Source organism: Gopherus flavomarginatus, chromosome 12, assembly GCF_025201925.1.
Source record: "Gopherus flavomarginatus isolate rGopFla2 chromosome 12, rGopFla2.mat.asm, whole genome shotgun sequence".
NCBI lineage: Eukaryota > Metazoa > Chordata > Testudines > Testudinidae > Gopherus > Gopherus flavomarginatus.
Window position 1 is genome coordinate 25,633,354 of NC_066628.1, and position 26,061 is coordinate 25,659,414.

A 26,061-nucleotide genomic window follows, 5' to 3' on the forward strand; every position below is an offset into this window, starting at 1 on the left:
ATGCACTGGCCAGGTAGATAGGAAAAGCCCCACGAACTTTTGAATTTCATTTCCCGCTTGCCTAGCGTGGAGCTCTGATCAGCACGGGTGGCGATGCAGTCCCAAATCCAAAAAGAGCTCCAGCATGGGCCGTATGGGAGATACTGGATCTGATTGCTGTATGGGGAGACAACTCTGTTCTATCACAGCTCCGTGACAGAAGATGAAATGAGAAAGCATTTGAAAAAATCTCCAGGCTATGATAGACAGAGACCACAGCACAGTGCTGTGTGACAAGTGTAACGGAAAGCCAAAGAATCAAATGGACGCTCATGGAGGGAGGGAGGGGGTACTGAGGACTCCAGCAATCCCACAGTCCCTGCAGTCTCTGAAAAGCATTTGCATTCTTGGCTGAGCTCCCAATGCCTGTAGGGTCAAACACATTGTCCGGGATGTTTCAGAGTATATGTCATCAATTTACCCCCTCTCCCCCCCGTGAAAGAAAAGGGAAAAAAATCATTTCTTGACTTTTTTATATGTCACCCTATGTATACTGCATGCTGGTGGTAGATGCGGTGCTGCAGCAATGAATAGCAGCATCCTCTTCTCTCCCTGGTGGTAGATGGTACAATATGATTGCTATCCATTGTCATCATCAGCCTGTGAGTACTCTTGGCTGGCCTCAGGTGAGGTCAGCAGGGGGTGCCCAGGTAAAAATAGAAATGACTCCTGGTCATTCCTGGTAGATGGTACAGAATGGCTGGTAACTGTCCTCATAATAGCAAATGGGGCCTGAGTTCCATCAGCCCCCTCTCCCTTTCATGTCTAAAGAAAAGATTCTGTACTGCTTGGACTGTCATAGCAGTGGGATGCTGAGCTCCTCTCCTCCCCACCTTTTAATGTCCTGCCTGGACTATCATAGCAGCTGGAGGCTGCTTCCCCCTCATTTTATCTCACAAAAAAGTCAGTATTTCTTATTCCTGCATTCTTTATTACTTCATCACACAAATGGGGGACACTGCCACGGTAGCCCAGAAAGGTTGGGGGAGAAGGGAATCAATGGGTGGGGTTGTGGCAGGGGCACCCCCCGTGAATGGCATGCAGCTCATCATTTCTGTGGGATCTGACATGGCTGTGCTCTCTGGTTCTCTGATACACTGGTTCTCTAGTACACTTGACCCATATTCTAGGCAGGACTGACTCTATTTTTAGATAAACCATAAGGGAGGGATTGACTCAGGGAATCATTCCCATTTTTTTCTTTGCACCTCCAGCCAACCTCAGCTAAGGCCAGCCAGGAGCACCCATGACAGCAGCAGACAGTACAAAATGACTGATAAACATCATCTCATTGCTAATTTACAATGGCACAGCAGACAGTACAGAGCAACTGGTAACCATCTCTGCTACCTTGCAATAGTAAATGAATGCTGCTGTGTAGCACTGCAGTACCGTCTCTGTCAGTGGCATCCAGTACGCATACGGTGACAGTGACAAAAGGCAAAACGGGCTTCATGGTTGCCATGCTATGGCATCTGCCAGGGCAATCCAGGCAAAAAGGGTGTGAAATGATTATCTGCCATTGCTTTCACGGAGGAAGGAATGAGTGATGACATTTACCCAGAATCACCTGTGACACTGTTTTTGCACCATCATGCATTGGGATCTGAACCCAGAATTCCAACGGGCGGGGGAGACTGCGGGAACTATGGGATAGCTACGGGATAGCTACCCACAGTGCAATGCTCCGGAAATCGATGCTAGCCTCGGTACATGGACGCACACCGCCGAATTAATGTTCTTAGTGTGGCCATGTGCACTCGACTTAATACAATCTGTTTTACAAAACCGGTTTATGTAAAATTGTAATAATCCCATATTGTAGACATACCCAGAGATAAGGAACTAGAGGGTCGGTAGATGGGAGCAGTTCAGAGTCACAGAGATTAGGATGTTTGCAGCTAAAGAAGTGCTTTTTTTTTTTTAATTCCCAGGAGGCTATTTCTGCCACATCTCAATGACACTTCCTGAGCTGGGATCCCCGAGTTCCCCTGGACAAACAGGCTATAAAATCCTTGGGACAATGACATTGGCTACTCTACCTCAATCATTCCCTGCTCTCTATGGTTTGAGAGTCCAGAGAATGCAAAATACATCCAGGGTCATAGAGACTGCAGGGTATAGTCTTTAAGATGGCAGCAGTCATCCAGGGTGGTAGAGACTAGGGTGTCTGAGACTTCAGAGGCTGATTCCAGGGTCCCCAGTGGTATAGTCTCCCCACCCCATGCCTGAGGGACACAGTCTGAGCTGAGCTTCTGCCCCTACCCAGAGCCAGGGGTGGATTCTTTCACCAAGGACTGAGGCCGAAGGGAAAGTGAAGATCGGGGCCTCGTTATCAGCATCAAAAAATGTCACCTGACCCCTTTTACAGTCCAGACAAACCCGGATCCTCTTGATCTCCCGGCTCAGGGGCAGGGGGGTCACAGGGGAGATGAGAGCCCAGAACTGACCCCACCAGTACCACTCCACAGCCCAGATCCCTCCCTCAGGATTAAGGCTGATCCATCCCTTCCTCCTCACAGACTCTCTGGCTACCCCCACAGACCAGGATCCCCTATCCCCCACCTCCACTTTCCAGCAATGTCTCCCCAAGGTGAAGTCCTCACAGCCCAGCTCACAGAGCTCAGTGTCAAATCTCTCAGGGTTGTTGAGCAGATCCTTCCATGCATGTCCACATCTCACACTTTTCCGATCCTCTGACAGGACCAGGTTGGGATGAGCCGTGTCTGGATCCAGAGTCACATTTGCTGAGGAGAGAGAGAGAGACTCATTGAGTTAGGGGCAGAGCTCAGCCCTGAGAGAGGCTGGGACGATTTCTCACACTGCCCAGCAACCCTGTTCTAGTTGGAATGCTCCAGGATTCCAGAGATTTGCCTTTGTCTTGGGCACCTGAGACTCAGCAGAGAGGTCTCTGCAGTTTCACAGCCTGTTTAATGTGAACAACTTTATTAGCTTCTCATTTGCTTGCATAGGCTTCTGCTTCCTGCTCCCGCTGCTGGGGTTGGTCCATTCCCAGCTGCAGAGAAACGGCAAGGAAGTAAGCAGAAACTTTTAGTGAGGAGGGAGCAGAAGAGGCAGGTAACAGCTTTAAACCCTTGAGGAAAGCTCCTTTTGCTAAATGCATCCACCACTCCCAGGCCAGGGAACAGAGAGGAAGATAGAGCACAGGAGAAAAGCTACTTAAGACCAGAGAGTAGGAGGTGGCATTCACTGAGGTAGCTCCATTGGTAGCCTGTAGAGAATGGAGGATATGCCAGCATGAGAGGGAGAGCATCTCCCCAGTCAGTGAGCAGCTCTAATGGGAGAGCCCTGTCCTGCCCAAATGAAAGCTAAGAGGCTGGAGAAGAGTGATCGAGGAGACCTCCCCACTGGGGTAAAGGAGAGGTATGTGTCAGCCCTCAGGGAAGAGATCTCTTTAGTCATTCCTCTCAATTTAATGTTAAAAAGGATTATGAATGTCTGACCTAAGGTCAGAGTTAAGGGTATTTGGATGCTAGTGCATAAGAGTGCTTCTGTTCACCATCATGGACACGAACTCAGCACTAATTTTGGTGTCCCATTGTTTGATTGCTTGGGATTGCCTTACTGTTTAATGTGTTTATTTTTAAGGCTGTGTGCATCATGCCCAGTGTTGCTTGGATTGGTAACTTTAGCAACAATTTCATGAAAAAATTTTTGTGGAATTTTGTTATAATTTAAAGATAATCTACACCTGAAATCTCACCTTGTATATGTGCTCCCAGGGATCCCCCTCTTTTTGTCTTCACTTCAGACAGCAGAGTGTCTGGAGGGGAAAAGAATAAAAGATGAGATTTTCTGCTTTCATATTGGTAACAGCATTCCCACTCTTAACTGCTGTGACAAGGTGTGCATACCCTGCCTTAGGCAGGAAAGGGATAATCCCACTCTATGGGCAGAGGAAGTCCCACCCCGCAGACCCTTCTGGGCATGCTTTGATTGCTGTGCTAGTATAAAGGAGAGCAGCCCAGCTCAGTCTTGGCTGACCGCCAAAGAGGAAGGACTCTTGGTGGAGGCTCCAGCTCAGAAGCCATTACACCCCTCGCCCCTGCAGGAGACGCTGATCCCAAGACCCAGACAAGAGATCTGTTGCATACAGATGACTGACTGGAGTCGGCGTCCCGGCAATTGAAGAACCCAGAGACCCTAACATCACATGGACTGCAGCCTCCAGAAGACTGGTAGGAAGTGATCCAGGGAGGTGGAGTGAGTGGTATCTCCCACCCACGTAATGTCAGCATGCTGTGATTGGATTCACAGCTGACCCAGTGGCTGACTACTCTTCCACTGTTAGGACCCTGGATCAGGACCTGGTGGGTTTGGGACCTGATGGAGTTAGGTGGCCCCAGGTCCCCTACCCTGGCCATCATCCTATTTTTGATGGTGACCCCTGGATTTGGCCATTAGGCCATGCTGCCCTGCAGTCAAGGGCCAATATACTGACTCTGGCCACTAGGCCACACTACCCTGCACCCAAGGGTCACTGCATGGACTCTAGCCACTAGGCCATGCTGCCCAGCACTTGAGGGCTGCTATATAGACTCTGGTTACTGGGCCACTATGCCTTGCATTCAAGAGTTGCCGCTTTGATTCTAGCCATTGGGCCACATTGTTGTGAGACCAACGACAGTCTGGTAGACTGTAACCGTGGTCTCAGTGCACCATGATACACCCCAAAAGGGGATGGGGTGTCCATACACCTCCACAACTGCTATAACTGTGTTTTTATTTTGACAGAGAAACAGACAGAAACTCAAGTCTTTAATATAAATATAAGATAATCTGAAACCTTCTATGTCCTCTTTCATTGAGGAAACTCTCAGCAGTGGAATCAACATCCACTAAGTCTCACAACAATCCTAGGACATATGATCTGTAAGAGAGGTTTGTTTTTCCTTTGTCATTCCCTCCCCACTCCAGACCACAGCTGGTTTGTCTCATTCACCTACTGCGTTTTGTCAGACCCTAGAGCCAGATGCTGCAAAGACTTTAGCTTGAACGTAACTTTACTCACTTTGGTACTTTCAACTTTAATGGGATGTTGAGAGTTTACAGGGTCAGGGCTCTCAGCTGTAATCTCTTTGAGTCTATTTACTGAGCATCAGGGGGTTGGCCTAGATGATCTCCTGAGTTCCCTTCCAACTCTGATATTCTATGATTCTATGATCTCTATAGAGCTCAGAACAGTGGGGCCCTCGTCCTCCATAGACTGAAATACAAATAATAAATTATTCTTATCAATGTGGAAATTTGAGCTGGGAAAGGGTTGGCTCAATGGACCAGATTCATCCCTAACCAGGCAAAGGGATAGAGTGGGGCAGGTTGTGACTCCTCTATTCAGTGGCTGCAGAGGCCTGTGCAGACTTTGGCACAGGCTAGGGATGCCCCAAGATCTATCTAGAATAGCAACCTTGTTTCTCTGACCCCCATGCAAGTTCTGTAGTACAGAGGGATACTCAGGGTCCCCAAATTAGGCCCTTTTGTTAAATTTGGACCTCAATGTTGTGACTTTTGTAAATCATGAATTAATCTGAGATGCGTGACACCTGGGCCCCTGTTACACCTGCTCAATTTCTCTACTTTCCACGTCTCATAAAATAGATATGTCATCTAATTATGCACCAACTGACCAGAGTCCATCCCCTCCTACAGTCTCAGAGGCTCATCCCAATTTCCCCTCCTAGATTCCTATTCAGTACCTTTGAATTTCCTCAGAGCCTCCATTAGAGCAATAGATTTCTCCGCGAAATTGCTGAGTCTCTTTTCCAGTTCAGGAAAAATCTCCACTGGTTGCTGGAATTTCCCCTTCTCACACCTGGAGAGAAATAACTTCACATTTTTCTATTTCATATAGTGACTCATAATTTCTTAATAGTGAGGTGCTGCTCTAATGGGCCTGGAGTTAGAATTCCTCCACTTCTCCCATCCTCAGAGCAGGTGCAGCACAGGCCATGGCTGTGCAACTTTCCCCACAAAGATCTCATTAATATTCTTTAACTCTGGTCTGGCGAGAGCAGCTCTAGGGATAAAAGGGGAATTGATTCTCCATGGTCAAGTCACTTGGTGGCCTCCATTTCCTGATGGGCAGGAAGTTCCCATGTTAAGTGTTGTAGAAATCTGTTCATGAGCAGCTAGCTGAGACACCAGCTCCCCCCCTCCCCAGCTCATTCCACACAGGTCTCCAAACAGTCCTCAGATGGGAAAGACTCTTAATCACTACTGGCTGAGGCTGAATGGTAACCAGGGCCCCAGCAGAGAAAGGCTTATTTTCCATTCCCACAGTCTCGAGGCAGCCAGTCCACTTTAGGTCATTCTTTCCCACTGAATGGATCATCCCAAAGCCTTCAGGATGAAGTTTGATCAGAGATATTTGTATCCAAAATGTAACCTCCCACACACATTTAGCTGTGTGGCCCTGGGGAGATGTGGCACTAACATGGTTTTCATAGGTGCTGACTTCCCCTCTAGCCGAGAGGTGCTCAACCTCCCGCTCCAGTCTGCCCCTGCCCTCACTCTAAACCTTCCCCCAAGTCCCCACCTCCAACCCACTTCTTCCCGCCCCCACTCTGCCCCATCTCTCCTCTCCCCTGCCACTTTCTGTCCCCTCCCCCAAGCATGCCCCATCCCCACTCCTCTCCCTCCCTACTGGAGCCTGCTGAATGCCACGAAACATTTGATTATGGAAGCTGGGAGGAGCTGGGGGGAGGGTGAGAGAGGGGGGAGCATGGCTGCCGGTGGGTGCTGAGCACCTGCTAATTTTTCTCCCTGAGTGCTCCAGCCCTGGACCACCCATGGAGTCAGCACCTACAATGGTTTCCAAACCTTTTCCCAGCATTGTGAAGTGTGAGGGGGAGTGAGAAGGAGCCCCATGCCTGCTCAAGGTGCTTGTGACATCCTAGAGGGGAGAGAGAGAGAAAGAATCTCAGTACCACCTGACACCCACCAGGAATCCAAGGGAAGGAGTACTGCAAATATGGGGACAAGAGGCCCTGTCCTGTCCCCAGAGCCATGGATTCATTAAGCTCGTGGGGCTTTTCCATCTCTAATATCAATGTCTGTAATGCTGCAAAGAGAAATAGTCATTCACGTTTCAGGAATGCACACGCTGAGTTACACTGAGCTCTCTGACTGCTGAACGCCAGTGTCCTGTCCCTGTGTTGGTATCTGGAGTATTTCTAACTCAGTCTCACCTGCAGGAATTCATTCACTGTCTTCTGACACTTCCCTTCCATCTCATGGATCAGCTCACTAAGACAGAAAATCTCTTCAGAGAGTTTGGTGACATTTTCACTTTGCATCTTCCCAATCTCCTTGTCCAAATTTTCCAGCTGGGCCAGCAGGAGTCGCTCATGTTCCTCCAGGAACTGCCTCAGCTGCTGAAATTCAGATACAATTTTCTGCCTCTTGGTTTGTGTCTGTTTCTGTATAAAAATAAGAAAAGAGCTAGTCAGGGACAGGAATGGAGCCTTGCATCCTTTCATGGAGTTCTGGAGTGTACAGGAGGGAGAACTTCTTTACAATTCTTTACAATTCTTGTGGATAAGGGAGAAGCGGTGGATGTGGTATACCTAGACTTTAGTAAGGCATTTGATACGGTCTTGCATGATATCCTTATTGGTAAACTAGGCAAATACAATTTAGATGGGGCTATTATAAGGTGGGTGCATAACTGGCTGGATAACCATACTCAGAGAATAGTTATTAATGGCTCCCAATCCTGCTGCAAAGGTATAACAAATGGGGTTTCGCAGGGGTCTGTTCTGGGACCGGCTCTGTTCAATATCTTCATCAACGACTTAGATGTTGGCATAGAAAGTACGCTTATTAAGTTTGCAGACGATACCAAACAGGGAGGGATTGCAACTGCTTTGGAGGACAGGGTCAAAATTCAAAATGATCTGGACAAATTGGAGAAATGGTCTGAGGTAAACAGGATGTTCAATAAAGATAAATGCAAAGTGCTCCACTTAGGAAGGAACAATCAGTTTCACACATACAAAATGGGAAGAGACTGTCTAGAAAGGAGTATGGCAGAAAGAGATCTAGGGGTCATAGTGGACCACAAGCTAAATATGAGTCAACAGTGTGATACTGTTGCAAAAAAAGCAAACGTGATTCTGGGATGCATTAACAGGTGTGTTGTAAACAAGACACGAGAAGTCATTCTTCCGCTCTACTCTGCGCTGGTTAGGCCTCAGCTGGAGTATTGTGTCCAGTTCTGGGCACCGTATTTCAAGAAAGATGTGGAGAAATTGGAGAGGGTCCAGAGAAGAGCAACAAGAATGATTAAAGATCTTGAGAATATGACCTATGAAGGAAGGCTGAAAGAATTGGTTTTGTTTAGTTTGAAAAAGAGAAGACTGAGAGGGGACATGATAGCAATTTTCAGGTATCATCAGGAGGAGGGAGAAAACTTGTTCACCTTAGCCTCTAATGATAGAACAAGAAGCAATGGGCTTAAACTGCAGCAAGGGAGATTTAGGTTGGACATTAGGAAAAAGTTCTTAACTGTCAGGGTGGTTAAACACTGGAATAAATTGCCTAGGGAGGTTGTGGAATCTCCATCTCTGGAGATATTTAAGAGTAGGTTAGATAAATGTCTATCAGGGATGGTCTAGACAGTATTTGGTCCTGCCATGAGGGCAGGGGACTGGACTCGATGACCTCTCGAGGTCCCTTCCGGTCCTAGAGTTTATGAATCTATGAATCTATGAATTCCTGCCCTGTGGTTACTAGGGAGAGGATTTTCTCACATCTTCCCATTTGGCCTCAATATTTATTAAAGGGATATTTCCATGTCTGATGTGGTTAGGATATTGCATTATAATGGCCTCTGGGAATTCCAGAGCAACAGGAGGCAGAACTTTACACTTCACTGACAAAGATGCCAGGGGGAAAAAATGAATCAAATTACATAGGGCAAGAAATGACTGCAGATGCAGCAGACAGTGCAGCACAGGTGACATTCAGTTTGCTTTGGGAGGATTTTTGCGAAAGCTACAAGGGCTAGAAATTAACTGATAAACTGAAATGAAACCTTCAGTTCTTTACATGGATCTATCCCAGCAACCCATGATCATGGAGAAATTCACACAAGTCCACCTTCACCAAGGCCAGACAGGAATCTTACTACTAACTGCAAGTCCTTGCAGGTTAATAACAATGGGCACCTACCAAATACTCCTGGCTCTTCCACTCTCCAGCCACTTTAAATCCCAGCAGCTTTTCTCTCTCTTCTCTCAGTGTCTTCAGATGGGCCTGAATTTTTTCCTGAAGAAACAGAAATGATTTGGCTGGTTTTATTTTGAGCTTAACAGTGCATGTGTCTAGGGGTAATTTTACACCCAAGCCCCAGGACTCTGTAGATCACTGCCAGTCCTACTAGGTTTATGGCACCTGGGACATCAAAGAAATGAGATCTTATTAATGCAGACTGGGAGTGTGTCATATTCAGACTTGTTACCAATTAAGGTTCAATCTTTTCAGGAATTAGAGAGAGACCTCAATTACCCAAACTTGATTGGTAGGTGTAACAGGATCCCCAGGATGAAACCTGGGACTGTGGAACTGCTATGCCCCTTAACTCTCCAGTCTGGGATGTCTCTCACAATGCTTTGCTAATGACAAGCAGCAAACCCCTCCAGGTGCTGACATCACTCAGCACAACAGCATATGGAGCCCCACCCCCAGCTAGGTTGCATGAATGCTACAGACACGCTCATGAATCACACAGAGAAAGGCACCAGCCAAATCCTCCCAGCTCCCAGCACTATACTTCAGGAATATATCATCTTCTACTGCTCAAGATGAGCAGTGCAAATGTTGGTTCACCACTTCATCATTGGAAAGTCGATATACAGTAGCCTTTGCAAACCTGAGCAATTTACCGGACGCTTCAGGCAAACTCACTGGTAAAGATAATCAGTAAAACAAGTTTATTGAGTACAAAATATAGATTTTAAGTGATAGGCAAAAAGTCAGAGTGGTTACCAAAAGAAAAGAAAATATAAGCAGCATAGCTTAGTGGTTAATACCCTGGACTGGACCTAAATTCTATTCCTAGTTCTGCCGTCTATATGATGGGGGACCAGGCAGGTCCCCTCTCAATGCTTCCAGTTCCCCTCCCACCCTTTCTCGTGTCTAGTTAGACTGAAAACTGCTGAGGGCAGGATTGTCCCTCACTGTGTTTTGTTCAGAGCCCAGCACAATTGAGGTAATCTCATATGGGCTCATTGGGGGGTACAGCGATGCAAATAACACTCGTAATATAATAATACAAAGCAGTAACAACAGCAGCTTGACTTTTCCAGCCTGAAGGCAACATTCTCACATAACTTGGGCTGCAGCTCCACTGATCATTAACAGCTTCTGTTCTGTAGAAAGTTCCCTTATTTCACCAGTGGCACCTGAGTTTGAAAAGGATTCAGCTTTTTTGAAATTTTTATTTTTAATTTACTTTTTTGTATCATGTTTCATACAACGAAGGCTTCACATTGCTCATATTACAAAGGATGAATATAAAAATAATGACACAAGCATGTTGGGACAAAATTAAAAAGGCCAAGGCACAAAATTAGATTAAACTAGCTAGAGAAATAAACAGTAACAACAAAACAATCTACAAATACTTTAGAAGCAAGACGAAGACCAAGGACAGAGTAGGTCAATTACTCAAAGAGGGGGCAAAGACAATAACAGAAAATGTGGAAATAGCAGAAGTGCTAAATGACTTTTTGTTTCAGCTTTCACCAAAAAACTTGGTAGCAGCTGGACATCTAACATAGTGAAAACCAATGAAAATAAGGTAGAATCTGCAGCTAAAATAGGGAAAGAACAAGTTGAAAATTACTATGGCTATGTCTACACTATGAACCTTGTAGCAGTACAGCTGTGCCACTATAAGGTTTCCTGCGTAGCCTGTCTTTGCCTCTAAGACAGAACTCTCCTGCAGAAATAATTAAGCCACTTATAACAAGTGGCATTAGCTATGTCTGCAGGATGGGACAGCTGTCCACACCAGCACTTTTGCCAGTGAAACTTACATTGGCCAGGGTTGGGTTTTTTTCACACCCTGACTGACAAAAATTTTAATGACAAAAGTGGTAGTGTAGACAAAGCCTCAGAACATTCACTAGAAAGAGAGGGTAGGGAGGGAAGGGTATGGGAATGAGAATGGAGTTGTGAGATCCCAAACAGCAAATGGACCTAGCTCCCATGAATTGGGGGAGAAGTAAAAGGATAATGGATCTATATTTTTAAAGGTCATTAGACCCTTAGCTAGAGAAGACAGGCCTGAAAACATAAACTGATCGATGCCAATGCAGTACTGCCAGCACCAAGACCCTGATCCAGAATGGGACTTGGGCATTGCTGTACTGTGACTTCTGGTGCCTAGAAAAATCACTGAAACAACACTGTGATCCACAAAGCCAGAGACACCTACTGTCCCTATACAATGCATGGGGAGAGACAGGAGCCTCAGAATGTGATCCATGAAAGACAAGTTAGGTGGGGAGCTATTGGGCATGAAGATAAATGTCTATGTCCTAAATCTTACCCCCCACAAGGTGTTTGGCACCCAAGCCTGGGCTGCAGGGAAGTGTTCAACTCTGCTAGAGACCCACAACTGGGAACCCTCTCTTTGGAGCCCAGCAGGTTAGGCACCTGAGCTGTGTCTTTCAGGAAATGCAGGAGGAGGAGGGAGAGGTGTTGCCACCTCCCTTAACATAAGGGAGTGCCAGCTCTGCTATATTTAAGAGTAAGACAGTTTTCTGTTTAAAGCTGGACTCTTCTAAGGGTATGTCCAGACTACTCGCCTAGATGCGATATATCGATCCCTGAACGTGCTCCCGTCGACTCCGGAATTCCACCAGGGCAAGCGGCAGTAGTGGAGTTGATGGGGGAGCCGTGGCCATCGATCCCACGCTGTGAGGATGGGAGGTAAGTCGAAATAAGATACATCAACTTCAGCTACGCTATTCCTGTAGCTGAAGTTGCATATCTTACATCAACCCCCTCCTCCCCTGGTGTAGACCAAAGTGCTGTAAAATCCACATGGTTACTCAGATTGCCTGGAGATTTGCTGTGCATTATGGGGATGTGATGCTCCATCAGTGTTCCAAGTTTGGGGTCATATGTCCTAGCAGTTCCTGAGAATGGACCCCACCCCCCATATCTTCTCCAAAAGTTGCCATGGTTTAGAACTGTATATTTGTCCAGAACTGAGGATCAAACCACAGTTCTGACCCTGGCACAATGGTCTCTTTTTCTTGAGGGTTGCCCTTGGAGAATGCATGGCACCCACTTGCCCTGTGGGGGAGCAAAATTCAGACTGTGATTAGTAAACAAGTTTGACTGTACTGTTAGGTTCTTGACTAAGGGTCAGGCATCAAGAAACAACACCGAGTAGGTGCAGAGAGGCAGGCAGACAGAGAGAGGGAGGGTTAGGGAGTGGAAAGCTAGCTTGCTTGCAGCAAATCATGAACTTGAGAGGATCAAGGGGCAATTTTTCAGCCATTGAACCTAATACACAGGCAGCATGAGTTCAAATGCAGCCTTACACAGAAATCATATTTATTGTAGAAAGGGGCATAGTGGTACTCTCTGCCTCTTCAAAGGGGTATTTCTTATTTTCGGGAAATTGCAATCTGAGCACAGCAGAAAATTTGTGTATCATGCTGTTGCACTCTGTACCTCAAAGCAGCATCCTGGAATCCCCATCTTGACCCCATCATATAATTATGATATATTTCATACAACCCATGCCATGTAGGGTATCATATGAAAGGTCATGATCTGCTGAAACCCCTTGTTCTGTCCAAATATGTATATTGCTAGTGTGTATGAAGATATGAGATTTTGCTGTATGGTTGTTACTGAAATATTTTTTAAGATTGAGCATCTCTAATGCTATTTCTCCAGTGACAATGACAAATAAAGTGACCAACACCCGGGCAGGCACTGAATGATCATCACCAGCCATTGACCAGCAGGGGAATAGTAAACAAAAGATTTACCACTCCCTGACTGTGACACAAGCATCACACAATGGGAGATTACTCAACTCCATGGCTCAGCAAAGCCCAGCAGGACATGTCTGGGCTAGTATTTTCCAGGCACATGGACTAAAAGAAAAAAATAAGGGACAACGGCATAATGCCTGGGTCTTCCTCCTCTCCCACCTATGCTGGAAGCAACAAGAATGCTGTGAATACAAAGACTTCAACTGAAGAGACTGGCCCCAGGCTTAAAAAGGTAAGCCTGTGTATTAAGAACTGTAACATCCAGTGGGATGAGAAAACTGCTTGATCTAAATACTGCCTAGTGCACTAAAGTTTAAGTTTTAGACTATGAGCTTACCTTTTATTTCCTTTATCTCTGACCTTTTGTGCTTACCACTTATAATCACTTAAAATCTATCTTTCTGTAGTTAATAAATATGTTTTATATTTCAACTAAAACAGTGTGTTTTGGTTGATGTGGTTGGAAATCTCAACTCAGGTTACAAAGGCTAGTGTGTGTCCTCTCCACATCAAGGGAAAGGTGGATTGGGTAATAAATTTATATGGTCAGGCTTCTGACCAGGGCAAGGTGGTACAACTGTGGGTTGCAAGGCTGGGGATCTGGGAGGAATTGGCTGGTGCCTTTCTCTGGGTGATTCGTGGGTGGCTCTGAGAGCATTCATGCAACCTAGCTGGGTTTGGGGCTCCACATGCTGTTCTACTGAGTGTTAACAGCACCTGGAGGGATTTGCTGCTTGACACTAGCAAAGCATTGTGTGAGACAGTCCATGTTGGAGATTTAAGGCAGCACAGCAGTACCCCAGTTCCAGATTGTATATTTTGGATCCTGTCACATATGTATTTTCCAGTGGAAAGCTGGGCCCACAGCCTTCTTACCTGCCTGCTGCACACACAAGGTGCACAGCTGGGGAAGAGGTGCATGAGGACCCCAGAACAGTAGATCTTGGAGGGAACACCCCATTCATAGAATATCAGGGTTGGAAGGGACCTCAGGAGATCATCTAGTCCAATCCCCTGCTCAAAGCTCTCTGCAGATGGTTTTTTTTTAACCCCAGTTCCCTATAATGGCCCTCTCAAAGATTGAACTCACAACTCTGGGTTTAGCAGGCCAATGCTCAAACCACTGAGCTATCCCTCCCCTGAGTTTCATTGGGCAGTTCCCTCCTCTCACAGCTATCAACCCAAGCTCTCTGCAGATTCAGGCACATGTCACTGTATCAGTTATGCTTGGGCCACATTTTCAAACTTTTCTTTCCAATCATATGGGCTGGAGCATTACTTTCGGGTTGCTGATTTTCTTTTTATGAAACCCGAGGATCTGTTTTAATCATCTGACTCAAGAGATGGGACCCTACGGAAAAGCCCATAGTATCTGTGATTGAACCCACTCCTGCATATATGTTTAGTGCAGCAGAGCGAAGGCTGCTACGTTCATGATTAATGCAAATGTTCTGCTGGCAGTGCCTGGGCTGTCAGGGGTGTGGTGGGAGCAGCTCATTCCCTCCATTCCTGGCCAGGCCTGGCATCAGCACAGACCCATCTTGCTTCAATCCTGTGTGCAAGAAAAGCTCACACAGAGCTCTAGTACCCACCTCCCCCTAATGAACAGTGCGAGGTGACAGGCTGGGGCAGCATCAGTAGCCAGGGCTCCCTGTACTTGCCAAGAGGAAGGAGTCTGCAGGGGAGAGATTTAGGTGGAGCCAGAGATCAAGGGAGAAAGTATGGGAAACTGAGAGACTCTGTGGATCTGAAAGATTTAGTCTGAAAATTAAAAGGATTGAATTAACCAGGATCTAGAGTATTTCCTACCTTGTATTTCTGGGCAGCCTGCTCCATGAGAAGCACTGTATGAGACCTGTGCTCAGGGGATCTCTCATAAAACAAACACACAGCTTCCCAGTCCTCTTCACAGAACAGGTTAAGTTTCTCCTGGTGTCTCACACACAGATTGCTATTTCCTGTTCCTAAAAGCAGTTGTTTTATTTTTTCCACTATATTTGCTAGCTGATAGTTATTCCGGAGAGCTCCTTTCTGGATCAGGGCTCTGCAACTGGGGCAGCACAAAGGGTCATAGTCCCCCTCTGTCCATGTCTCACAGTGCAGAGTGATGCAGCCTCGGCAGAAGTTGTGTCCACAATCTATGGTCACTGGGTCTGTCAGATATTCCAGGCAGATGGGACATTTGGTTTCCTCTTGGATTTCCTGTATAGGAGTCACTGAAGCCATGGCTGCTGGGATCTCTTGGCTTCCGTTCTCTCTGCATCAGAAATAGTTTTGCTGATAATGGGAGCTCCCTGTCAGCTGCACAGGTGCAGAATGAAGTGAAGAAAAAGGAGAAGTGGGGAGAAGGAGCAGGAGAAAGATAAGAAAAGAAGGAAGTAGGAACTACATAGATAAGGAACTGGAGCAGAAGGGTGTAAAGAAACAAAAAGGCAATGAAAGGAAAAGGGGGGAAGGAAACAAACAAACAAGATGACAAATGCTTAAAATCAGGGTATGTCTACACAGTACATGTCCAGGTGAGAGTCGGGCTGGATTGTCTTCTAGTGGCTAGCCCAAATCACCATGCCTGCATTGCTATTGGCAGTGTGCTAGCTCCAGCAGATTCAACATGTGGACGTCTACCCGGGGTGGGAATCACACCTCCCAGGTGCTGTGTAGATGTGTCCTCAATCGAACTAGGACATTCTTAATTCACGAGGGTGTCCACAGCCACATGCAGACTTGCACTGAAACAAAACTAGGTGGGAACTAAACTCCATTGAGTTATTTCAGTGACAATGCATGTGCAGAGAAGCCTTGGCCTGACTGTGTCTTGCTGAACATCTAGCCACCTGCCTGGGACCAGCTGGGCTACAGGAGCTCCCTGAGTTAAGGTCAGAAGCAGCTGGTGTGTGCTAGTGACAAGGCATGAAAACTGCATCAAGTCACTAATCAGCAGCAACCCTTGAGATGAAGAGTGATATTATGGTAAATCCTCTAAGCTTTTTGACTTTACAATCTAAAGGTTACAGCCCAGCCCCTTCAAAACACCAGCCAAGAGCTGGAAAGAAGATTTTAGGTTTAAACTTTGCAAAACACAGAAGGGAAACGAACAATCCTACCAACCCCACCGCCACTCTCTTCCAGCTGCCCCAATCTCTTCCAATCATTTTTTCTCCTTTGGCCAATACTGAGCTCATAATCACTGTGTGGACTGGTTCTGAGGGGGGAAAATACAAGCCAGGGATCCTAGTTTTGGTTTTGCTGGATTCTAGGGAGAGGAGTGTCAGCTTGGAGAGTAGGGACAATGGGGACTGCACAGTATACAAAGATGGATATGCTGAGTCCACAGTTAGCAGCAATCTACTCCTCTGCACAGGCTCTTTGCTCTTAGAGCTCCCTGGAAATATTTCCCACCAACACATAGGTGTCTAGATTCTGACTCAGGTTGTACCATTGCTTCTTTGACCTCAGCTTCTAGCCAGTATTTGGGGACTTTTAGGTTCTTCCATTGGCAGGCTAAATTAATTATAGGAGTCAGGTATTTCTTTGGTGCAGTCATTATTATTTACAATGTCCACACATTCCTGTGCCCCTGACACAGTAGAAACAAAAAACTGCAGGCAGTTTCCTTACTCAGAACTCCACATCTGCCTTTCTAGGGACTCCTGTGCCTGAAGCAAGCTCTGTCTCTCCAGCCAGGATCACACTAACGACTGCTTCTCTTTCTCTCTGCCTCACACACACATAAAGCTGTCAGCCTGTCCCTCAGACCCTGTGTTTTCAGCTAGCTCCAGGGAAATCCCTCTTAGGCCTGGTCTACACTTAAAACATACATCAGCCCAGTTCTGTCCCTCAGGGTTGGGAGAAATTGTGTGCCCTGAGTGCCACAGCTAGATTGACCTAACCCCCAATGTAGACAATGGAATTCTTCCATTGACCTGCCTATCACCTCTCAGAAAGGGTGATAAACTAGAGGAATGGAATAATCATTTCCATCAACGTAGGAAGCATGTGCAGTAAGGTGCTTCAGCCACACAGTTGTAGCACTCTAGCTGTGCCGCTGTAGTGTAGACATTCCCTTATTCAATGGCCTAGCTACATTGCTCAGAATAGTGAAATATTTCACACCTTGTGCGATGTAGTTATGTCTATCTAACCCCTGATGCAGACACAACTAGGTCAATAGGAGAATTCTTTGTTACCCTAACTAGTGCCCATCCCAGACATTGACTAACTGCACTGATGGAAAAACCCCTTCTATCAATGTAGGAAGTGTCTACACTACAGTGCTACATCATCTTAGCCTGCGATCCACAAAAACCAGCACTCTAGTTGGGAAGTCACCTAAACTAACCAATGGGAGATGTCAATGAGAGGGGTATGTGCTAAGGCCTCCATGCATGGAGTTAGGCACTTGCTTAGCTGCACACACAACGGCTGGAGGAGGTGGTGGGGGTGCTTTCACCTCACCTCCCTTATTGTAGGGACCACCTGGATGAGTAGAGTCACAGTTGAGATCAGCTTTCTGTTTAAAACTTGACTATTTTAAGTGCTCTAAAATCTGCACAGTTCCTCCGATTGCCTTGACATTTGCAATGGCTTGTGGAGAAGCAGGGTCGGGCTAGTGGTCCAAATCTGAGGCCAGTTGATGAAGGGTTCCCAAGGTACAGCTCCCTGAGTAAAACAGCTTTTCTAAAAGTGGAGGCTTCTACCAATGTTTTCCTGCTCCCTGGTAGGGAAAAGTTCAGGACTGAGAACTTTGCATCAGCAGCTCACTCACTGGAGGGTTACCCCCATGGGACCCACTTGCCCTTTCTGGGAAGCAGACATCACAGCACTATTCTGGTCACTGGTGCCTTCGCCTGAAAAGACCAGCTCTGAGATTCCCATGGCTGCCACACCAAAGGGTTCACACTGAGCTTGTGCAAAGAGAGCCCTAGAGTGTTGAAAGCCAGCTGTGCCTCATAGGCTCTGGGTGCCTCTGAGGGACTGCACTGGTCACTGACATCCCGACACAAATTCGAAATTAAAAAGGGGATGGATCTTGTTCCAATCTGCTATGCTAGGTTTGTTTATTTTGAAGGGAAGACATGTAATCTGAGTAGAGAGGTGTTGGGGAGGCAAAATCCACCCCCATCCTGGGGCCAGGACATAGGACTCCAGCACATCATGACCTGTCCACCCAAACCAGTGCCTCCACCAGCCTGTGCACTGGAGCGCTGGCTGCAGCCCTCTGCACCACTTTGTGCTACTGGATTCCCACACTGGGGCTGCTTCCCCACCTTGCAGCCCCAGTTTTGGGGTTAAGGCAGGGTGGGGGTTGCACTCAGCCCTCTCACCTGCCCCTCACCATCACTCCTCTTGTCCACTGAGAAGGAGAGGAGCAAGCAGAGGGCAGAGGAGGCAAAGGGGGACGTGGCGGAGCTGCTCGGCCATCTCCCCACTCAGCCCTTCTTCCCACTGCTCGCTGTCACCATTCATGCCTCTCTCCCTACTCAGTGAGCAGTTTATGGTGGGGGCCTCAGGGGAAGGGGCAGAGCAGAGACAGGAAGGGGTGGAGCAAGGGAAGGCCTCTGGGGAAAGAGTGGGGCCTCAGGGTGGAGTGCAGGTGGGGCCATGGCCAGGCATCGGTGCTCAAATGTGGTGGGTCAGCAGTTTTGGGAGGCTTAGCCTCTCCTGGCCTATGATACCTGCTGCCCATGTATGGAAAGCCTTCTTCATGGAACTGTGTGCAGAGCTTGCCCCAGCCCAAGGACACCAAAATGAAAATTGCCCTCTCAGTGGAGAAGAACATAGTGATCACTCTGTGGAAGATGGTGACTCCAGACTGTTACTGGTTGGGTATGAATTAGTTTGGAGTCAGGAAGTTCCACCATTGGGACCACATCAATGCGAGTGTTCAGAGCCATTAATTGCATCCTGCTATGAAGAATTCTTGGCACTGTGCCTGAAATAGTGGATGGCTTTGTGACAATGGGATTCCCTAAGAGCAGCAGGGCAATATATGGCACACATACTCCCATTTTGGCCCTGGATCATCTTGTGATGTAGTACATCAATAGAAAGGGGTATTTCTCTATGGTATTGCAGGTGCATGTGGATCACCCTGGACGTTTCACTGGCATCAATGTGTAGTGGTCTGGAAAGGTGCATGACATGCATTTGCAGGAACTCTGGCCTGTACAGAAAGCTCCAATCGGGGACTTTCTTTCCAGACCAGAAGATTCCAGTGAGGGATGTTGAAATGCCCATAGTGATCCTGGGAGACCCAGGGTACCCCTTCTACCCATGGCTCAGGAAGCCTTACATGGGAAACCTGGACAGCAGCGAGGAGTGCTCAACAATAGGCTGAGCAGATAGAGAATGACTGTAGAAAATGCAGCTGGCACTGCCTTTATGGCACGTTAGACCTAAATGAGGAAAATTTTCCCAGGGTCATAGCAGTCTGTGTTGCACTCCATAATATTTGTGAGGCTAAGGGTGAAAAGTTTCCCCTGGGATGGAGCACTGAGGTGGATCACCTGGCAGCTGATTTTAAGAAGACAGATGCCAGGGCTATTAGATGGCACAATGGGGGCCTATTCAAATCAGGGAGGCTTTGAAGCAACATTTTGACAATGAGCTCCAGTAATGTGTCTTCATAAACAGCATTCTGCCAGGCTTTGTTAACTTGCTGCCTTGCATGAAAATTGTCATGATCCCTGACTGGGATTTCCAATCAGCAAAGGATCCAATTGGCATTATGCATTATTGCTAGCAGCAGAAGACAAATAAAGATTGTTTTTAATTTTCATTTAATAAAAACAAACAGAAGTCTTGGTTGGAAGGGTAATAAGAGTGTAGGGCAGTGTAGGCTCTCATAACTGGACATACACACAGCTATCATTTTGGAAGCTGTCTGATAGGGTGGAGTGAATGAGGTACTACTTAGGGCTTTCCCTTCACCCCATTCCATGGTTCTTGTCATGCAGATAGAAAACAGAAGACCAGAAGTCTGAAGTTCAGGCAACGCAATGTTTATTGGGGTTAGTTTCAAGCAAGCATATCCATAGCTCTGACATTGGAGAGCCTTGTTTCCCAGTGTGCTGTCCACTCACCTCCATAGGTGGTATAAATATAGCTGTAATACATGTCCCTAGTCCCACTCTTACAATTTTGGTCATATTCCGTTTTGGAGGGTCATGAGTCTGGGGGCTTGATACCACCTCTTTTGTATCCCATGGGAGAGGTAGAGAGTGAGGTTGTATCCTGGCCAAGGTCACATCTTTCTCTGTCTTTTAGTGGGTCTTATGCCTGCCCCACATCCCGCTTTGCCCCTCCTAACTGGTTACTTGATCTTGGCTTGAGAGATGAGGCAGGCAGCATTCCAGTGTATGCTCATATATTACACTCCTACTCGGCCCAGGAACACTTAACTCTGTCCCTTATCTTTTCTCATTATACTGTAAGCCTCATCTGGATAGGAGAAATGCAACACACAGTGTCTTTGTTCTTTTTTTCCCCCACACATATAAATAAGAACATAAAAAAGTGTCAAAAGTCAAACTCATAATTCTATCTCAGGCTAACAAACAGGCCTATATACTAACAGTACTCAGACATTTTGGGAAGTTGCAAGGAATGTGCGGGAGGAGTTTGGGGAGAGCATGGAAAGCAATGATATTGTCTGCAGAGGGGGGAGGAGGGAAGGCAGACGAGCATACATGTGTTCTACCTGGAGCGTGATTAGGGACTTCAACATCTCTCTTTGCTCCTCCATCACTTTTAACATCTTCTTAGTTCTGGCCCAAAACAATGCGCTCCTCGCTCTTTTCTGTCCTGCGTTTCTATTTGAAATTTCTCCCTCAGGATCTCTCTCCACTCCTAGCATTCTTTTTTTTTTTGGCCTCTGAGGAGTGGACCACCTTGCAGAACATATCTTCCTTGCTGCACATTGGTCACTTCCTTATCTGGCGGAGACACTCCGCTGGTCTGTAGCTGGTTCTCCTGAAGACGACATCTGCAGGAGCCCAAGTAAACAGAAGCATGATTGTTAGTTCACACATAGCATTGAATCTTTTCAGTAAGCTACTCCTCTTTTTACATATGAATCACTTCCTCAATGTCCCTACACAAGCACATATCTTGGCGAATACCAGAAAAATGATGAGTTCAGCCCTGGAGGGAAGGGGGTGGGGTAGGTGGTTTTTCAGAGGGATAACTGCAGGTGCTGAGGGACCATGTTTTAAATTCTGTCACCATACTCCTCAGGCAGGGGTCATTGAAGCCTATATCTCACTCCTAAGAGTAAGTAAGGATGTGAGGGAGCATCTGTTGCATGCATCTGGCTTCAGACTCAGTCCTTATGCTGCTCGCCTGTGTGCTGCTTTGGTTGCTGCACGAGTCATTGCTGATTGGCGCGAAAGAATTTCCTGCAATGTGGAAGGAACAAATCAGCTCTGCCAAGGAACCTCCAGCAAAGGATGGGCAACTACCTCCAGGAAAGTTTCCTAGAGATCTCTCTGGAAGACTCCAGTGAAATGTTGGTGTGCATTAACATACTGTTCCGCTGCACTGGAGAATATGCAGCACATGCAACTACAGTTAGTCTTGCACATTTCTATCCCTTCTCCCACTTTTAGAATATACAGAGGAAAGTACAGCTCTACCTTATATAACTGAGTAGCATAATGTCAAAAAGATCCCTTACCAGAAGTCTCCTCTCCTGCATCATGAGCTCCAGAGCCAGACTGCTGGGACTGGCTAGACCCCTAAGGAGTGAAAAAGAGGTCCTGATTCACCATGCCACCAGACGACCCTGCCATGTGGTCCACATCACCTTTCAATTCAACCTCCTCATCCACAACTTTGTCCTCAGGGCTGCTCACTGTGCCCCATCTCCAGCCCCGTCAAAGTGTCCACAAGGTTCTTGGCAGTGGAAGTGGGGTCATCACCAAGGATGGCATTCAGCTCCTTATGGAAGTGGCAGACGTTAGGCACAGCACCAGAGCAATGGGTTGCCTCCCTTGCCTTCTGGTACACGTGCCTCAGCTCCTTTATCTTCACATGGCACTGTTGTGTGTCCCATTTGTAGCTGTTATCCAACAAGCTATGAGAAATTTGCCCCTAGGTATTGCAATTCCTATGGCTGGAGCAGAGCTTGAACTGCACAGCCTCCTCTCCCCATATATTCAGCAGATGCAACAGCTCTGGTGTGCTTCAAGTGGGGGAACATTTGCTGAATGGAGGCACCATGGTCAGTTGGTAAGATGGTATTTATTTTGAATAATCAAGGTAAAGAGAGGGTGTCCTGCCATAAATAGAATATTCTGAATAAATCTTCAAAATTGAATTACATTGAAAATGTTCATACTGTACCAAGTTTAAAATAAAAAGTAGTTCTAGCAATGTCATGTGATATGCCTCCTATCTCTTCAAGAAATTAGATTCAATCACTGATTTTAAGAAATTAGACCATTCAGGCATTTCTTACAGAGCATTCCAGAAGATGGTGGAAAAAACTCAGAACAAATGGAATGAATTTCTTGGAGAAACTTTATTTTCTTTGTGCTGTAAACCTCACACAACAACAAAAATTTCACCCTTCCAACTGATGTATGGCCAAGAAGGAAGGTTTTTCAATGAATTTTCACCAAATTGCATGGTAAGTGTCCAAGTGCCAGCAGCTGTAATACAATGAAGTTAATTTGTGATTATTCACTTAAGAAATACAACCTCTTCTCCACTGATTTACCAAACAACAACATTTTTTGTGTCCTGTAGACCAAAAACACAAAGATCCCTGCAGCACATTGAAATCAACAGTGGATATTGACAGTACATTGTGTTTCTTTAGAAATATTGCCTATTGCTGAACACAAAAAAATATGGTAGAAAAGATTCCTTTATACAGGAAAATAGCATTTGAGGTTAGGGGCTATTTTTCTAATCAAGTTGAGAAAGACAACAAAAAAGGGAGGGACATATATTGATTACTGATTATATGTGTGATGTTGCACCCCATAATGCAGGGGATAAGGAGGGGTAAGGAGAGGGGCAGGAACTGCAGGGGCGATCGGGGATGATGATGATGATGACGACATTAGGCAGAAGATAGGGTGAGGAGACGGATGGGCACCAGGAGGCTGAGGGGGGAGAGGGGTGAGCGGGCACCAGAGGGCAAAGGAGGGTGAGGATAGGGTCAGTTCCAGGAGGTAGAGGGGGGATGAGAAGAGAGGGAACAAGGGAGGCAGAGGAGAGAGGCAGGAATCAGTGGAGTAGAGGGGGTGAGGAGAGGGCAGGGAGTAGAGGAGGTAAGGGAGAAGGGAAGGCATCTGGGGGCAGAGGTGGGATGAGGAGAGATGAAGATGGGAGTGGACTAGGGTGTGACAAGTAGGGCAGGAGCCAGGGTGCCAAGGGGGATTGAGTGGAAGGGTTGACACCAGGTGGGCAGAGGAGAGTCAGGATAGGGGCACCAGGGAGGACAGAGGGGATATGTGGGGGGTAGGCATGTGCTGTGGAGGCCGCCCCTCTCTGGCATGGCTGGGAGCCAGGCCGCCTCACTGCACAAATCTGGTGAGCTGGCAAATTAGCCTAGTGAGGCAGGAAACAGACAAGGGCTCAGGCCTCCCCAGCAGGGGTCAAGCAAATAGTTCAGTACTAAGCCCAGGCCCTGGATAAGGGCGGGGTAGCAAACAAACAGTTCAGGGCTCAGACCCTCAGGCAGGGGTTGAGCAAACAGTTGAGTATTAAGCCCAGGCCCTAGGTCAGGCCGGGGCCACAAACAACAGTTCAAGAGCAAAGCCCAGGCCCCTGGTCCTGAGCATCAGGGCGAGGGGGAGACTTCCACCTGTGAGTGGGGTAGCAGAGGGAACGCAGGCCCGCCCACTCCTCTGCATCCCAGCCCGGGGCCCTAACAGTGGCAGGCAACCTGCAGTTGTGTCAGTGGGGATCCTGGCCGCAGCACACTGACATTGGCTCTGGGTGAGCTGCAACCAGACTAGGGTCAGCTGCCCCCAGGCTACTTCCAACCTCCCCCTCTACCAGTACCTGCACCTCAGTGGCATCTTCCCCGGCATCTAGCACCATGGGCTCCTCGGGATACTCAGCGAGCGGTAAGCTGGGCAGCTCCTCTGCATCCCATCGCACCGATAGGCTTACTGGCTCTTCTGGCATCTGGTCGGCATCTGGCCTCCATGGGTATGGCCAGGCCTCAAGTAGGTCACAGACAGCAGGAGTCTTCCCAGCAGGAGCTAGGGCATGGGCATGGGCATGGGCATGGGCATCAGCATCTAGCCTCTCCAGCAGCCAGACAGCTTCTGAGCCCTGGGATTTGGCTTTTATACTTCCTGCCCTACGCCTTGACCTCTGGGGGGTGGGCGCAGGCTCCAGTGACTCCGCCCACTTTGGCATCCGGAGGGGCTCATCCCTCTCTGGGGCAGCTGGGAGCCAGGCTGCCTCACTACAGTGGGACACCAGGGGGACAGAGGGGATTAGGAGAGAGGCATGTGCCAAGGGGGCAGAGGGGGAATGCGGAGGGACAAAGGCACAAGTGGGGCAGGGAAGGGGCAATGAGAGGACCAGGAGCCTGGGAGGTGGGAGCGGGGTTTAAGTGGAAGGATGAATGTCATGGGGCAGAAGCCAAATGAGAACAGGGGAGGGCACCAGGGACTGAAGGGTGGTGAGGGTATGGATGGGCACTGGGGGACTGAGCATGGTGAGAAGGGGGGACCAGGGGACAGAGGAGGGGAGGGGAGGTACAGAATGCTGGGAATCTCTGTTGTTTTGGGGCTGGGTGCGGCTGGTTCATTACTAAAAGCAGGTTGGTGCCGTCCCCACAAACACTGGGCAGGCAGTCCTGTCTCAGGGGTGAAGCTGGGACTCTCCACGCCAGCCCCACAGGCACCACCTTCAGGGTCATTGCTAATAAGGCCTGGGCAGTGGGGAGGGGAGGGGGCATTTCTCCGCTTACTGCCCCTTCCATTTGGGATAAGCTGAAGCAGGTGCCAGTCCCAGTTCACACCTGTGCAGTGTGTCTACACTAGGGGTTTGCACCTAGGCAGCTGCACTGGTGTAAGGAAACCCTGGCAGACACAGCCTGATACACTGTTGTGCCAGAGACTGTAACCTCTTCTGTCACTGAGGTTATGGATCAATAATTACAGGAACACTGGAGCAGGGGAGCTGGACTCTGGGCTCCCAGGTTGGGGCCCAGCCCACTGGGCTGCAGAGTCATTCTCACTCCCATGCTCTGACCCAGTGCCCATGGAAGTGTTTAGACAAAGGGGGACGTATTCAGCAGGAGAGACTGAGGGAGCTCCACATCAGACACCCAGAGCCCAGAAGTTCCAGCCCTCACCTGAGGGGGGAGAAACACATTCCAATTCCTTCCTCACTTCATGGGGGGGGGAAAATGAACCTGGGTCTCCCAGCTGAGGGCCCAGCCTCTTGGCTAAAGGTTAGAAAGGAAGCAGTGGCATCTTCTTCTGTTCATTGAAACTATTCAGCAAACTCAACATGGATTCACAAATAATTTTAGTCAACCTGAAAAACAATTTTTCTGCCAACAAACTATTTGTCCAAAACATTTCACTCAGATCCACTTCAAACGTGTCTAACCAACATAGGAGCCCGAATCCCAGTGACTTACAGCGAGTGACTGTCAACATCTCCAGAAACGCGCAGTTATGAGCTGGCCAGGTTCAAGACATCAGCTATGAAACACTCCAGAGCTGCTGTTAAATTTGCCCTTGCCAGGAAAATTCTCCCCCATTCAGTCAGGCTGAAAATGGAGACTTGGTTCCAGCTTGAACTCTGGGTCCAGAATGATTTTTTTCCGTGGACTCCGCGAGTGGCACAGACCCTCTGCAGCTGCCCCGGGTATCTCCCAGAGCAGATAATGGTCACAGAGTCCATATCAGAGCCCCAGGTGCTCAGGTGTCTCCAGCTAATGGCTTCACTAGCCACCCCCTCACTCTCATTAACCAGCCCTGGTCAGACACTCTGGGAACTTTCAGAC

At 47.7% G+C, this 26,061-nt stretch overlaps 1 protein-coding gene across 1 annotated transcript; it reads right to left on the reverse strand.

The window, feature by feature from the left end:
• Positions 1-2,217: 2,217 nt before the first annotated feature.
• On the reverse strand, positions 2,218-24,964 carry LOC127032172 (tripartite motif-containing protein 10-like). The gene is made up of 8 exons (XM_050919176.1): positions 24,949-24,964; positions 14,889-15,307; positions 9,232-9,327; positions 7,248-7,478; positions 6,930-6,952; positions 5,757-5,872; positions 3,764-3,823; positions 2,218-2,786 (listed from the first exon to the last, which is right to left on the reverse strand). The coding sequence occupies exons 2-8, from the start codon at positions 15,303-15,305 to the stop codon at positions 2,218-2,220; spliced, it is 1,512 nt and encodes a 503-aa protein (XP_050775133.1). The 5' UTR covers positions 15,306-15,307; positions 24,949-24,964.
• Between the last annotated feature and the right edge of the window lie 1,097 nt (positions 24,965-26,061).